This window comes from Schistocerca piceifrons, chromosome 11 (assembly GCF_021461385.2).
Source record: "Schistocerca piceifrons isolate TAMUIC-IGC-003096 chromosome 11, iqSchPice1.1, whole genome shotgun sequence".
NCBI lineage: Eukaryota > Metazoa > Arthropoda > Insecta > Orthoptera > Acrididae > Schistocerca > Schistocerca piceifrons.
Genome location: NC_060148.1, coordinates 135,649,465 through 135,666,529, shown reverse-complemented (window position 1 = coordinate 135,666,529; position 17,065 = coordinate 135,649,465). Strand labels below are relative to the sequence as shown.

General features: G+C 40.5%; 1 protein-coding gene across 2 annotated transcripts in view; it reads left to right on the top strand.

Moving 5' to 3' along the window:
* LOC124720010 (ankyrin repeat, PH and SEC7 domain containing protein secG-like) overlaps nt 1-17,065 on the top strand; it is a 78,902-nt gene that overhangs the window by 53,655 nt on the left and 8,182 nt on the right. Inside the window, exon 4 of one of the 2 annotated variants that reach the window (XM_047245249.1) lies at nt 11,139-11,288. The exons of the other annotated variant lie outside the window; for it this stretch is intronic. Within the exon in view, the coding sequence (XP_047101205.1) occupies nt 11,139-11,288 (150 nt within the window). The remainder of the gene's footprint in view (nt 1-11,138; nt 11,289-17,065) is intronic. 2 annotated transcript variants of the gene reach the window in all.

Below are 17,065 nucleotides of genomic sequence, written 5' to 3'. Positions count from 1 at the left end.
CATGAATCTTTACTGAGATATATTTGGTGCATTGCCTTACGTAACCTATTTCTCATGGTTTTCAATCATATTCAATCATTCTTGAATCCATGACATATACTAATACAGTCTGATAAATATCATTACACTGAACCCAGTAACAAAACCAAATTCTTCATTTCAGTGAGAAATAACCTGTAATCAGCCATGAGCGTATATATATATATATATATATATATATATATATATATATATATATATAAAATTAAAGTCTGCTTATTTTGCTGATCATACTCATAGACTCGTTCAGCCTCCCAGTCAGGTACTATTCAACGTTCACCTGTTTCGTGTGAGTGCTCATTGGCCAGTGTGAATCAAATAAATCTATTGGCCGAAGTATCAGTTCTGTGATAAAGGTTTTAATGGAAGTTAAATTTTTAGTGCAGTAGCTTCGTAATATGACAAATACTGTGCTCCATTTTTCTCTGAATTTCCTTCCCCAGTCATTTCAGAAGTATCTGTCATCATATTTACTGTATGTTCCCCCTACCGCCCAGTCTGTAGCATATGACCTACAAACACCATCTGATGGACATAGTAGCAAATGAAGTAAATTTAAATGTTTAGCCAATCTAATTTCTGAGTGATTGTAACTTGGTATGTTTAACCGCTAGTATGAGGAACTCATGAGAGGCAGTGTGTAAACTGATTGTCTCACTAGGTAAGCCATTTATCTTAGTGGATTAGTGGACCCATTGTTGCCTTTGGCTGTATTGGTCCCATTATCTGTGGATAGATAGCTGCCCTCTGGTCCCCGTGTGAATTCATGTATCTAAACAGTCTACATCAGCACTGTGGGCCAGCCACTGGACACAGCAGGACCAACCCCCAATATACAGCCACACAGTGAGCACAGCGACTGTGACCAGACCCTTGTCACAGCTGTGCAGACCACAAGTCCCAACTCAACCCCCGTCTGTGGCATGTCATGAGTTCTGTCAAAGCATACATTTAAACAAATCAGAGGAGGGTGGCGTTAGCGAAGTATTAAGGCGAAAAAATCGAATTTTAGTTTCTAAAAAGCAGAGATGGCAATGGTTAACATTAAACTTATTGTTTGAATCGATGACAACATCTTTCTTTGTGTTATGTTCATTCAGTGTGGTAGTATGGGAATTGTTTCCTAAGCTAAAATTCTTTTCCAAAGTTTCTGTATATATTAATGTAGTGGATTGAGTTTCTAGTTTCATTGTTGATTATATATCTCCCAAATTAATCTTGGAGGGAATGGATGTGGAAGTAGATTTCTGGTGTATTGCTATATGAGTATCACACATGAACATAAATTTATGGACTTTATCAGCTGCGAAAGAGAAAGGTATAGTCTGCAGAAAGTGAAGCAATTAAGACTGGAAAGATAACCTCCACGTAAGACTATGAACATCGCTTGATGTAGAGTTTATGTTTAAATATACATTGCATCAAAAAGAACTGAAGTACTCGGAAGGGCTCACGAAACGAAATGATACTTCACATGTTGAGACAGTATGTGACATTACATCAGTCATTGAAAAATCGAGTCAAATATACACAGAACTTAGTGGTATGAACTCATTTATAGTTTGGCATTGCAACCACACTGACCTGGACACATGCATTGGTTCTGTTGGGAAGTAAATCTTAAAGTCATTTTGTCCTCTCCTGAGGGAAAGTCCTTGCTACTCGTCCTTGATATCACAGTTACTAGCACTGCGATGGATTGACACCCGACATGTTAGATCTGGATGTCTTTCGGGACATGGGGGTATTTCAGCGTCACGCAGACAATTTATGGAGATACATCCCATGTGTGGGTGAGCATTTTCCTGTTGATTGTTGATGTCACAATACTGTTGCATGAGAGGTAGCAAACAGGGACAAGGGATGGCAGTGGCATACCATTGCGCCGACAGCGTCCTCAGTCACTATGAGTCTTAAGCTGAGGTCTTAGCCAGTGGATCCACATACCATGACCCCAGAAGTAACACTGCTGCATGTCTCCAGAAAACAGAAAGAATGCGACCTCTACCAAGGTCGCCGCCATAGTGCCTGACGATGCTCATCTGGGCCAGTACAAAATGTGATTCATTGCTGTAATGCGAGTAGTCTATGCATTATATTCACAGAACCACTCCAATAGAAGTCTTTTCTGTGTTGGTAGTAATGACAGCTACACGTGGCTGAATAATTCCACAGTCCATCTGCTAGTAGTCTCTGACACCAATGCAGGGACAAGGAAGATATGCTCATGACCTTAGGGACTGTAAACAAAACAATACATTACTGCGATTGGCTGGTTCAATAACAAAGACGTTAAGGGAGGTGGCCACGAGTGTATCTAAGAAGATTAGAAAAATGAGTGAAATATAAGTGATACACTTTGATCTGTTGCAATGCTGTCTCGAGGCAGTAAAATATTGCCAGACCTGATAGCGTGGCTCCAAACCTAGAGAGACCCTAGATACTTCTGTTAGTACAGGGTGGAGCAAATGAAAGTGGCCTGGGAGATTGGATACGGTTGCACGTGAATATATGCACATAGCCACACCCTGTGACATGCATGCCATGTGTAAGTCCACCACGTGATCCACATCAGTTCAGAGTGTTGTGAGGCCTGTGTCAGTGTGAGTGAAGCATTACAGAGGGGACAATGGCACTCACAGTGGAGTAGCGGGCGTTCGTTGTGAAAAGTTATGTTACAACGAAGTCTTGGGAACGGTGTGTTCACTTGTTTTCTGCGGAGTTTAGTGTTGTTAAACTTCGAGCAACGACTCCCATGCAACGCTTAATCCGAAAGTGATGTCAAACGGACCTGTTTTGAACCAGTCAAAAAAAATTCATAAACTCCCCTGCACACCACAAACATAGCTGCAGTGCACGAGAAAATGTATCAGAGACCTACCAAATCAATCCAACACCTGTTACAAGAGACTAGGATATCACATTGATTATGCAGGCCTGCCTACAGGGTTGTCCACTGATAGTGACCGGGCCAAATATCTCACGAAATAAGCATCAAACGAAAAAATTACAAAACGAAACTCATCTAGCTTGAAGGAGGAAATCAGATAGCGCTACGGTTGGCCCGCTAGATGGCGCTGCCATAGGTCAAACGGATATCAAATGTGGTTTTTAAAATAGGAACCCACATTTTTATTACATATTCGTGTAGTACGTAAGGAAATATGAATGTTTTAGTTGGACCACTTTTTTCGCACGTATAAGTACGTGGTATCTCGTAACATTCCGCCAGTGCGGACAGTATTTGCTTCGTGATACTTTACCCGTGTTAAAATGGACCGTCTACCATTTGTGGAAAAGGTCGATATCGTGTTGATGTATGGCTATTGTGATCAAAATGCCCAAGGGGCGTGTGCTATGTACGCTGCTTGGTTTCCTGGACGACATCATTCAAGTGTCAAGACCGTTCGCCGGATAGTTACGTTATTTAAGGAAACAGGGAGCAGCTACATGTGAAACGTCAACCACGACCTGTAACAAATGATGATGCCCAAGTAGGTGTTTCAACTGTTGTCGCGGCTAATCCGCGCATCAGTAGCAGACAAACTGCGTGATAATTGGGATCAAAAACGTCGGTGTTGAGAATCCTACATCAACATCGATTGTACCCGTACCATATTTCTATGCACCAGGAATTGCATGGCGACGATTTGGAACGTCGTGTACAGCTCTGCCACTGGGCACAAGAGAAATTACGGGATGATGACAGATTATTTGCACGCATTCTATTTAGCGACTAAGCGTCATTCACCAACAATGGTAACGTAAACCGGCAACGTAAAATTCACGATGGCTGCAACAAGTGGAAAATCAGTGACCTTGACGGGATAATGTATGATGCGGCATTATGGGAGGAAGGATAATTGGCCCCCATTTTAACGATGTCAATCTATATGGTGCAACGTATGCTGATTTCCTACATAATGTTCTACCGATGTTACTACAAGATGCCGGCCGGAGTGGCCGTGCGGTTCTAGGCGCTACAGTCTGGAACCGCGTGACCGCTACGGTCGCAGGTTCGAATCCTGCCTCGGGCATTGATGTGTGTGATGTCCTTAGGTTAGTTAGGTTTAAGTAGTTCTAAGTTCTAGGGGACTGATGACCACAGCAATTAAGTCCCATAGTGCTCAGAGCCATTTGAACCATTATACTACAAGATGTTTTACTGCATGACAGAATGGCGATGTACTTCCAACATGATGGATATCCGGCACATAGCTCGCGTGCGGTTGCAGTGGTATTGAATAGCATATTTCATGACAGGTGGATTGGTCGTCGAAGCACCATGCCATGGCCCGCACGTTCACCGGATCTGTCGTCCCGGGATTTCTTTCTGTGGGCAAAGTTGAAGGATATTTGCTATCGTGATGCACCGACAACGCCTGACAACATGCGTCAGCGCATTGTCAATGCATATGCGAACATTACGTAAGGCAAACTACTCGCTGTTGACGGACATAATTTTGAGCATTTATTGCCTTAATGTGGTATTTACAGGTAATCACACTGTAACAGCAAGCGTTCTCAGAAATGATAAGTTCACAAAGGTACACGTATCGCACTGTAACAAACGAAATAAAATGTTCAAATGTACCTACGTTCTGTATTAGAATTTAAGAAACCTACCTGTTACCAACTATTCGTTAAAATTTTGAACCATTTGTTTGTGACTATTACAGCGCCATTTATCACAAAGCGAAAAAAGTGGTCCAATTAAAACATTCATATTTCTTTATATATTACACGAATATGTAATAAAAATGGTGGTTCCTATTTAAAAAATGCAGTTGATATCCTTTTGACCCATGGCAGCACCATCTAGCGGCTAAGCATAGCGCCATCTGGTTTCCCCTTCAAGCTGGACAAGTTTCGTTCTTTGTAGTTTTTACGTTTGACGCTTATTTCGTGAGATATTTGTCGCAGTCACGATCAATGGACCACCCTGTATATATATATATATCTATCGCGTGTCTGTTGGTCATGCATTAAAACAAGCAGATGTTCCTCAGCACCTCCACATTTGTGAATGGCTGTTCACTGAGATAACAATGAATTGCTTGTACATGGATCTGTTCTTTATGTCTGGTGGAGCGTGATTTCAGCTGAGTTGTTACTTCAGTTCACAGAATAACAGGTCCTGGGTAGCAGAGAGTCCGCAGAACTTCCAGGAAACACCTTTGCACGACCAGAAAGTCGGTTTCTGGTGTGCAGTGTCTGCACACAGCATTACTGGTTTTACCTTCTTAAATCAGCTGCTGACTTTGGCCCATCACATTGCCAACATTTTCGAGCTATTTGTGGCATCATTAATGGAGGAGGAAAGGGGTACGTTTACTTCCAACAGGATGGAGAAACTGTCCATCCAGCCAGCCGAACCTTTGAGCACAGATAAACAATCTTCAAGCTTCACATTTGTTAGCAGAGGTCAGTCTGGTCGTGGCCCAAGCTGGCCACGTGGGTCACCTGATTTGTCAGTGTGTTATTACACTGTGTGCAATCCTCATAGTCTTCAAGAACTGCAGCAGAACATTCCAGATGAGACTGCAGCAATGCAGGCATTCCGCCTTCAGCAACCTACTGACCAGAGCCCAAAAGTATCAAAAGATGAATGGTGGTCATTTTGAACAGCTGCTGTAGTCAGCATAGTGCTGCATTTACTTTCCTGTGTTGTGTTACTTTGTACTATAGAACTCTATTCTTTGGCTGCTTTTATTTGACCCCACCCTCTAATAAATTGCGTGTGTATGTGCGGCCACCTTAGACGACTGTATATGGAAATAGCAGATCTATACAAGGCTGTAAGCTGGTTAACTGTTCTCTCTGAGTCATAAAATGAAATGTTATCTTTTGTAATAGCAGTAGAATTATTAGTATTATTGTCAATATTAGTAACAACTGTCAGTAGTAACAGTAGTAGTTGTAGCTTCTAAAGAAAATTCATGATGATTTAGTATTTAAAGAGGCTTTTAATAGTTAGGAGTCTTCGGTGCACTGTGTGTTCAGACACACATGTAGCCTGCACCATCTGCCACGTTCTACCAGTCTATCCAACCTACAACATTCGAGATATGTAATAAGGGATGGCCGCCCAACCTCATGACGTCTGGACATAGTTTCACCTTGGTTTCCTCACATGTCGAAGGCACTCACCACAGCACTCCTCGAACACTCAACAAGTCGTGCATCCTGAAAGGCTCGTGATGAGGGTCCAGGTCGTTCCTCGTGAAGTGACGCTGCTATTGCCAGTACAGGTTTAATCGATGATAGGCAGACGATCATAATGTTCTGGCTAATGAGTCTGTTATTTATAAATTGCAATGATCGCTGTTTCAACCGACAGGGTATTGAGAAAATGACATAAATAAATAAATACACTAATAAATGAAACTCTTAACCATGGTGCAGGACAACACATTGCTCAAAAAAGACCAGTATTTGGTCTCATGGTAGGCACACTTGTAAAGGGGTCACTGTGAGCCCAATATGCAATATGGCATTCTTCCCTTGTCTTGAGCAGACGTGATAGACTAACCTTGACAATGATAGTGCCGGCCCTCATGGTCATTTACAACTCAACACTACTACATTGTAACATCTAAATGCCCCAAAATCTTATTGTTGCCAGTCAACTAGAGATCAAGAGTGGAGGGACTTTCAAATTATGTCAGCTGCACATAACACATGCATAGAAATGCATAACACATGCATCACAAGTATCACACAACATCTGACACTGTTCACTGGCATTATATAAATGCTCTGTGGTGTCCGGTCTACCAGTCATGGAGATTTGAAACCCTGTTCAGTTACACTGCAGCTGATGGCGTGTTTGTGTAAGAAGCCAGAATGACATCTCACCGCTTTTTTGGTATGCTTCAATTTATCTGGCACGCATCAAATTATTAATTCTTAAACACTGACTTGTAACAGTACACTTCTTTCAATCGGTGTCTTCTCTCTTCTTTGGATTTACAGACTGAATAGTGTTCTGTTTTGAATTTGAATGTCACACCTTTCATTTCATAGATAAGAGAGACATCAGCAACTACCGACCTGTTTCACTGCTTATATCATTTACCTAAATTTTTGAGAATGTGGTGTATTCTAGAAGATTATCTCACCTTGGGAACAATAATATTGTCACCAAATCAGAGTTTGCCTTTCTGTGACCCATCCAAGGCATTTAATTGTGTAAACTATAATATACTGCTAAATGAATTTTATGGGGTTGATGGCGTAGTCAACCAATGGATCTTATCATATCTATTCAAAAGGTTGCAGAAAGTTGTACTTAGTAGTAATTCAACCAACAGAATTCAGGGACATAATTCTGACTGGGTGGAAATCACATATTGCGTTCCCCAAGGCTCAATCTTAGGTCCACTACTGTTTCTCATACATTATCTACAATCTAATGTACAACAAGCAGAATTTGTTGTTTTTGCAGATGACAACAGTATTGTAATCACTCCCAGTATTAATATAGAACTGGAAGAAATGATAAACAAAATTCTCAAAAGTATCACTGTCTGGTTTTCTGAAAATCGCCTCACCCTGAATTTCACAAAGACACATTATATTCAGTTCAGCACCTCTGGGGGGTACTGCATCAGTGACATGTGTAACACATGGGGATGAAGTAATACATAGGATGGAAACTTTAAACTTCTTAGGAGTCCATATTGATGAGAACATAAATTGGAAAAACATAAATTTGGGAACTCCTAAAACAACTTAGTTTAGCTACATTTGCCCTTAGAATCATAGAAAATTTTGAAGAGAGATAAATCAGTAAGTTGACATAATTTACTTATTTTCATTCAGCAACATCGTATGGAACAATGTTCTGGGGTAACTCTTCTTTTAAAAAGAAGGTCTTTATTGGTAAAAAACGAGCTGTAATAATAATATGTGGCACTCACGTGCGATCATCTTCTAGACATCTGATTAAGAAGTTGGGCATTCTGACTACTGCTCCACAGTATATTTATTCCCTCATGAAGCTCGTTGTAAACAATCCACTACAGTTCAAAGGGAACCATGAGGTACATAATTACAATACTAGAAGAAAAAATGACATTCATTAGTCAACATTAAGGTTGTCCTTAGCACACTATTGGAACAAAAAATTTTGACCTCTTACAATGTGACATAAACTGTCTAACACACAGTAAGGTAAAATTTGGAAATAAATTGAAAAAGGTTCTCCTTGAGAACTCCTTCTATTCCGTAGAAAACTTACTATGTTTGTAATGTGTAAAAAGTTGTGGGTGGGACTGGTAACTCCATCTGTATTTCTTGTTATCATTTTGGGGAAAAAGAATAGTAATTAGGTGGTGATGTTTAGAGTACAAATAGATGTATGAATTAATTATCAATATAAATGTAAAATGACTGATTCCACGACATGACGATCTATCGTGCGAAACGATCCATGGAACATGAAAGTGACTAACTAACAAGCGTTTCTTTCTATTCATCATGAATGGGCAAACTTCCTTTAAACATCTCAAAATTCGGTAACTGTCTTCTATCCTACCTCATTCGTTTCATATCATGCAACATTTATCAGCCACATTGTGCCTTGTAGACATAATGTTATTGGCTATTTTTTGACATCCTTGTGAGGCATTAAAATATCAACATAGAGAAAAAACACTCAGAGCAGCTGTTACTCGGCAATGGCGTACGAGAACTCTGTCTAAGACTAGTGGAAGTCTAATGACTTGGTGGAACAGTAAAGTGATAAGAATTAATCGCTACATGTTATAACTCTACTTCTAGAACGCAACGATCAACTTTTTCATTGTACCATAAATACCTAACGTCTCACTTGTCTTTGAAAGCGAGTAGCGAGCGGCAAGACCGAAATGCCATCCTGTGTGGCGGCAGTCTGCTTGGCAAAGGAGCAGTTCTGCGCTTTCGAGTTTCTCTTGCTGTACACAGACATGGGGGTCGACTCCAGTTTTCGGCGCAGCATTCGCCTCACCCAGTGGTGACCCCCGATACAGCCGCCGGGCTGTCTGCCGTTTACCCAGGGGGCGACGCGACTCCTGGGGCGGCCGGCGACTTAGGCTGTCGTCATCCTGGCCCCAGGGGAGAACTGGCGTGGTTCCCCGTGTCATCCCACGTCACGCGAGCGTTGCGGTCCTTGAGTTGTTTTGGGTCACCAATAATGTTTGGGAGCAGCATCCCACAAACTAACGGCCTCACAGAACATCATATCATGGGCATAATTTATCCCTTTCTTTATTTATACCCGTTTCTTCGTGTTCTGTGTTTATTTTCGCATCATTCTTACACACAACAGCGACGAAAAAACCCAAAGAGATTTTTAGCATCCCTCTATAGGCCGATTCCTGACTCTTAAGCGGGGAGGATTACAAAAATAAAAATGAAACGATTTTTCGAAAACATGCCTATTTTGTAGCGTACATCTGTCTGAATAGTTTGATGTATGAAACATAAGTACTTAAGAGTTTATAGGGCACATTATTTGGTCCTAAGTGTACCAAGATGCAGCGCCACATCCCTTTGCACAGCATTCTGCTGTCATACATACATGTATTTCGCTCTGTAGAATTCGATTGTTTATATTTGCGCCAGTGATGGTCATACGTGAAACAAAGGACTATTGACATAGAAGAAATGTCTTCATGGCGGTACCCAAAACCCTAATGAAAGCTTTAACGAATGTGCTTGGAAAAGATTGCCGAAAACCATTTTTATGGGAAGAAATGCACTTGCTGTTGGTTTTTATGATGCAGTTTCATGTTTTAATGATGGTGTGCAAAGCCGGATTGTTTTAGAGAAAATGGGAATCAAGCGCAGAGTGAACTGTGTCAAAGCTTTGTATGCGATAAACACAGAGCTTGTAGTGAAAGCACGTATATGATTTTTGGAGGTAATGAATTCGGAAAGAGTGAAGCATAGGAATGTGAAAAAGACGAGAGCTGATTTACAAAATGGAAAAGAACCTGTTTATGGTGCTAAAAGACGCCATAAGTAGCCAGAAACTTTAATGACCCTATTCCACAGAACACGAATTTCTGTTCTCTGGTACATGTACCATCCAAAATAAATATCCAATGCTTTTCAAACGTGGTATCCTTATTAAACACAAACTCCTTGATGCAAATCTCTAGAATTTTACATGTTTATTAAAAACTGGGGCAAAATTTGAGATAATTAACTATAAAATCTGAGGTTTTTTTAAACATCAAGTTTAAAATATAACAGGTCATTTCTTTTTATAAATTAAATAAACTCTAGAGTTTCATACACATGTAAGTATGGTTTGTAGGCTGTGTAAAATTCATCGAATATTCTCTCTTACTTATGAAGAAAAGTGTACATATAGCAAGAAATGCAGCCAGTAGTAAGTTAAAAAAATTATGAAATTTCACATGTAAAAAAAAGGAACGTTATTTTTTTGAACTTCCACTTCTGTGAGTGTGAATCCTGAATTCTTCCTGGTCATATTAAGAAAATTCTATGAACTTATTTGTAAAAATATAGACAGAAGAAATTAGTGTCTTGTGCTGCCTCGTCTGCGCCAAGTTGGCCCGTTTGACGTCCAACGCCCCTTAACACACGAGCTACAAACACCATCTCATGACGGCAGTACCACGTTAAGTGCATTGATGGGGTACTGTCATTCAAATTTCTCTGTGATTTATGCTGTTGTCTATTGAAACTATGTTGACCAATGGTTGTTGTAAGCAGAATTGTTGAGCTTTGTACAAATCTTATATTTATGCTTTATTTTGTACGAAATTTTGTGTAATATGCTAGGCTACAGGTATGAGAAAATGAGGAGATGGAAGATGTATGATTACCTGAATGAAATCTTATATTTATGCTTTATTTTGTACCAAATATTGTGTAATATGCTAGGCTGCACGTATGAAAAAATGAGGAGAAGGAAGATGTATGGTTACCTGAATGCTGTCATTCATCTTACGTGGGCCACTACTGTCTTTGGTAGTGTGTGTTCTATTATCTGTGTGTGGACAGTACCTCAGCTGTACCGTCTGTGGTAATCTGCCCACTGGACTCGATGTGAAAACCGTTTTTGAGGCAGTGTTCCTCCTGTGCAGCACGCCAGGTGCTGGAGAGAGCAGGACCGGCCCCTCCCCGCAGCCGCACAGTGGCCTCAGCGACGACGGCCGGAGCCCAGCCACAGCTGCGCCCCCCACCTCTCCCCAGACGACTCCCCAGCCTGATGACGTCGCCGTCTCTCTCCTGCGGTGAGTTCAGTCACTTTACGTGCAGACTGTCCACAATCACAGTGCGACATGTTGGGCAGTTAGCCAAGTGATAAAGTCAAGAAATCGAATGTCGCTATTTTACGTTTTTGACGAAGCAGAAGTTGTAGTTCTCGTATAAAGTTTTTCCTTTCATGAATTGTGACGTTCGACGAGGCAAGGATATAAGGGGATCTCAGCTCTCCTCTACAGGATTGTAGCGTGACTTATTTTCAGTTCCTAACACAACTAAGTCATTCAATGTATTTACTTGTGTAAGATAACACTAAATATTTCCCCAAAAATAGAAACTGTTCTGGTGTGTTGGGAGCAATTATAGTTTTCAGCGAAAACTCTGTCTCGGAATCTGGCAGAAAGCCCTAAGACATTCTGGTAATATGTAAAGCACACCAGTAGCAAGACACAGTCAATAACCTTCACTCCACGATAATAACAGTGAAGTCACTGATGAAAGTGCCACTAAAGCAGAGTTATCAAACATAGTTTTCCGAAACTCCTGGACCATATAAGAAGTAGTAAATATTGCTGAATTCCAATAAAGAATAACTTCAAAGTGAGAAACATTGAAGTAGATATCCTCGGTGTAGCAAAGTAGCTTAAATCGATTAATGAAGGAATGCCTCCTGTCCAGATTGTATACCTGTCAGGTTCCTTTCAGAATCTGCTAATACAAAAGTTCCATATTTACCAATTATGTACATCAGCTCTCTCAGAGAAAGGTCCGCACCTAAAGACTGAAAAATTGCTCTTGTCACAACAATACCCAAAAAGGGAAATAGGAGGAATCTGCTGAATTACAGGCCCATTTCACTAACGTCGATTTCCCGTAGGTTTTTGGAACATATACTGTCTCTGAACATTATGAATTACCTGGAATAAAACGATTTGTTGACACATTATCAGCAAGGGCTTAGAAAATATCGTTCCTGTGGAACACAACTAGGTCTTCATACTTGTGAAGTAATGAGTGCTATCGACGGGGGAGGTCAAATTGATTCCATATTTTTAGATTTCCGAAACGCTTTCGACACATTTTCTCAAAAGTGTCCCCTAACCAACTGCATGCCTGTTGGATATTGCCTTAGTTGCGTGACTTGATTCGTGATTTCCTGTTAGAAAGACATCGTGTAAAACAGATGTAATATCCGGCGCTCCCCAAGGAAGTGTTGTAGGCCCTCTATCGTTCCTGGTCTATATTAGTGGCAATTGACTCTGAGCAAAGAAATGTATGAAGTTGTTCACACGAGTACTAAAATAAATCCACAAAATTTCGATTACGCGATAAGTCCCACAAACCTGAAGGCTGTCAATTCAATTAAATACTTAGTGATTACAATTACAAGTCGTTAGAGGAATCGAAAGACAGCGAATCATTGGCAGAACACTTAAAAGGTCGAACACGTCTGTCTAAAGAGTTGGCTTACACCATGTTTGTCCGTCCTATTCTCGAGTATTGCTGTGTGGTATGGGATCCGTATCAGGTGGGACTGCCGGATGACATCGAAGAAGTTTAAAGAAGAGCAGCTCATTTTTTATTACCGCGAAGTAGTGGAGATAGTGCAACGGACATGATACGTGAATTGGACTGGCAATCCTTAAAACAAACGCGTTTTTCATTGCGACGGGATCTTATCATTAAATTCAATTACCAGTTTCCTCCTCCGATTGCGAAGACATTCTGTTGCACCCACCTAAATAGGGAGAAATGATCTTCACGTTAAAATAAGATATCTCAGGCCTCGCACAGAAAAATTTAAGAGCTCATTGTTCCCGTGCTCTGTTCGAGAGCGGAACGGTAGAGACACAGCTGGATGGTGGTTCAGTGAACCCTCCGCCAGGCACTTTATTGCGAATAGCAGAGTAATTACGTAGAAGTAGATTAAGATGGTTTCCTATCTTATGAATTAACTATGTAGGGAAGATCCCTTGACTTGCATTTCCATCGTTATTCTCCCAACGGCATAATGAGAAATTCTCTCACAGGGTGTGTGGTAACACCGCAGCTGGGGGAGTGGAATCAGTTGAGATCCATGGCTTACCCTACTACGAGAGACGTATGTGACAACGTCTACCGGCAGTTTTTGGAAATCATTCGTGGCAACATCAGCTTCAACGAAAGTGGAAGTCGGACCTGTCGGAGTCCAAGTGATAAAGGCGGCCATTCTGGTTCAAGAATAATTTTGTCAATCCTGTTGTGTGGGCATGGTTGAGTGGAGATGGACACAGCAGTCACATGCCCCCAGCTGTAAAACCTTCTGCAGCTCAGACCAGTTTCAGAGTAAATTCGTAGTCACTTCACTTTTGTTTTTTGAAATGATTGATCTATAGTGGTAGTCACAGAATTTGACTGTCGCTTTGTGAGATAACCCTGTCTGATAGTGAACTGATATTGTTGTAAGACACATTTCAGTTGATGCCTGAATTCTACAGGCCCAAAAGTGGCAATTCAGAGTATTAAACACTCCTTTACAATTAATCAGAGCAGAATCCAAAAAGTTTTTGGACAATAGACGAGTCTGTATCTATTCAAGAGAAAACAAGATATCTTGTCAAGAATTTTAACAATGACATTGGGATCAGTAATGTTTCAGTGACTTATGAAAACTTATTCTCTCCCAGTGATTCAAGGATTTCGGGCTTTAATTACCTATTATGGTCAGCCACAGATGTACGATGTCTTACATTTAATTTTTGCGCCAAATTGAGCAAATACTTATCAGAATACGTTTCCCAATCTAAAAGCTTTATGTACACAAACAGTCAACAAAAGTTCACCCATGGGTCTGATAGTATAGAAAGATACTGATAACGTACCCTGAAATTTTATAAGTAAGAGAGCCTGACAGGTATTTACCCATTTTGTCGTATACAGGTAGCATCAGCCATTTGACATAAGAAGACAACCAACGAGAAGTAATTGTAGCATTAAAGACTAAAGATAGAGAGCACAGGAAAGAATACTTTGTAGATAAGCCAGAAACTCATCAATGTAGTATGTTGCAGCATAATCAATAATAATTAATGAATATGATGACAGGCAAAGTCAGTAAATTATGTTGCACGTACTAGACATAAAATTAACAAAAACTCAGTAGAAAAGGGGCAGAAAAGAAATTAGGAAATAAATTATTGTTGTTGAATAAGAGACAAGACATGGAAAGGGGAAATGTTTCAGCATAAAAATACTGATATAAAAAGAGGAGAAAGCTGGCTAAAAAGTAACAGAGAAGCATCAGCATGAGGAAATAAAATATTAAGAGCAGGAAATGAAACATATTAAGACAATATTCTATAATGGAGTGAAAAATTTGTTGAGAGAGAGTTAAGAAAACCAGGCTGGTGAGCAGATCATGTGTAGAATGGTACTGATGTAAATAACAACGTACAGGGGGAAGAGAGTCATGGCTTCCTTTTTTTCGGCATCGGACGCCTTTGGTGCCTAATGAAAGGTCCTACATAAAAAATACAGGCTTTGGATGACTAAAAGTGACAACACCTTTAAACAAAAGTAGTTTACAATCATAAATACACTGATGGAAAAGAATCACAAAACCAAAAACTTGTTAATATAGAATAGTGAAATATCGGGAATACATTTGCCAGGGTAACATATTTAACTGATTAACATTGCAAGATCGCAAGTTAATGTTAGTGCGAGATATGACACTGGAAACGTGAAATGCTTGTGCACTGTCAGAAGATCGAATTTAAGCATGCAAACATGCATGCATTGTGGTGCTCTAGTATCGGATGTCAGTATTTGAAATGGAGTTCTATGCCTGACACACTTGGTTGGTCAGTACAGGGATGGTTAATGCTGTTGGTGAATCATGCCAGAGTTATTGTATGATGATGTCCCATATGTACTGTGCTGGAAACACACCTGGAGATCGAGCATGCCAAGACACGTGTCAACACTCTATAGAGCATGTTGGGCTATAAGAGCGGTAAGTAGCCCTATTACAAACTTCATTTAATCTCTATGAGATGTTGAGAACGGCGTCTTCGTCGTCTCAAAGGCCTTTTTGCCCTACATCAGCTCACTGCGTCCAATCTCAAAGGTAACTAACGCTCACTGCCGTCACAGCATGTAATTAAAGGAAGCTTGATTTGCTTCCTCGTAGTGGTGCCATTGGCGCCACTCTTAAGCGACTGCAGCGAAATTTGAAAAGACATCATATTCCAGATGTAGAAACACACCTACCAACTTTCGTTAATGCTTCTTCTTGTTGCTGCAATCCTTCATTGTATGTACTATTTCGAAAGTAAAAGACGTTGTTAACAATGTTACCAAAATCTCAAAAAGTTCTTGAACGACTTACTTCACATTCTTATACGATACTCTAATAAACGTTGGGACAGTGTTTGCTTTTATATACCAATGAATTAGGAGTGCGCCATTGACTAGTGGTCAAAATTTTCCGTGTCCCAGGTTCCAAGACAGGCACTGCTTCACGTCTGAACAAAAGTTAACAGCAGTGTCAGCAGAAGGCGTCCAGCGTAAGAAGTCACCTATATCCTGACAAAGGCTTTGTCAAATAGGTTGGAGGAACGACAGAGCTTCAAGGCACTCCCTTGCCCTTGAGGTGGGAAACTGCCCTTAAAAGGGAGAAGAGTCACTAATGATCAATGACGCGAGGATGCAGAAGGCAATGGAATCGAAAAATTAAAACGTGTATCCACAGGACATACGTCGTTAACAGGGAAACTGTCGTGATGCAATCTGCATTTAGAAAAGTTTCCGGACAAGTTACCCTTTTGGATCTCTGGGAGTGGACTACCAAGGTCGAAGTGACCATGAAAAAGAGACGGAATAATTTACGAAGGGAGCTTTGAATTCAGAAATTTGATCGTAATTGGAAAGCTAGGGAGTCTAAAAACGGAAGTGCAAAGGGCTCAGTCTAGATATGGTGGGGTCTTTGATGTGAAACAGAAGAAGGCTAAGGATTTGTCATAAGACACATTGGGGTTATATCAACAGCAGCAGAAAATGGCGCAACGGAAGCACGATTCGTTATGTATAGGAAGTAGGAGAGAGAATGGGCTACTGTTAACAGTTCTATGACAGAGTTTTCTCACCAGATTCGAAATCAAACGAACGCCGACAACGATAGTTCATGTACACATGGCAACGACACAAGCAAAAGGAGAAAAGAAAGGAAGTGTACAACTGAAATCAGTTGCAGGGAAAAGAAAAGAAGAAATGGTCATGCGGTATGTGGGCTTGGCATAGGGATGGGAGGGGTGAAAGTCTAATTAATTTCTGCAATGAAATTGAGGTGTTAATAACGAATATTCTGTTCAGCAATCATATGAGGAAAAATAAACTTGGAAAAGACCCAGAGACACTGGAAGATTCCGGATATTAGAATGTAAGGCGTACCCAGATGTGAACATAGATTTAATAATTATGAAGAGCAGAGTGAGGTTTAAGAGAGTCAACCAGAAGAATCAGTGTAGAAGGATGTATCATACTGCAGTACTGAGAAATGAAACTTAAAGTTTACCAACGATGTGGATATTGCGGTAAGGAATATCACAGTGGGCTGTTCAGTTGAAGAGGAGAGAACATCTTCAGAAAGTAAAATCAAAGACGGTGGTCAGACGAACACAGATAATGGGAAGCTAACTTCGAAGAAATCTTGAGTAAAAAAAAAAAATGCTACAGATCGATGATAGAAGAAAGTATAAAAATGCTCGGCGAAAGGCAGGAAGACAGCTACATTCACTGAGGTGGCAAGAGTCGTGGAATACCTCCT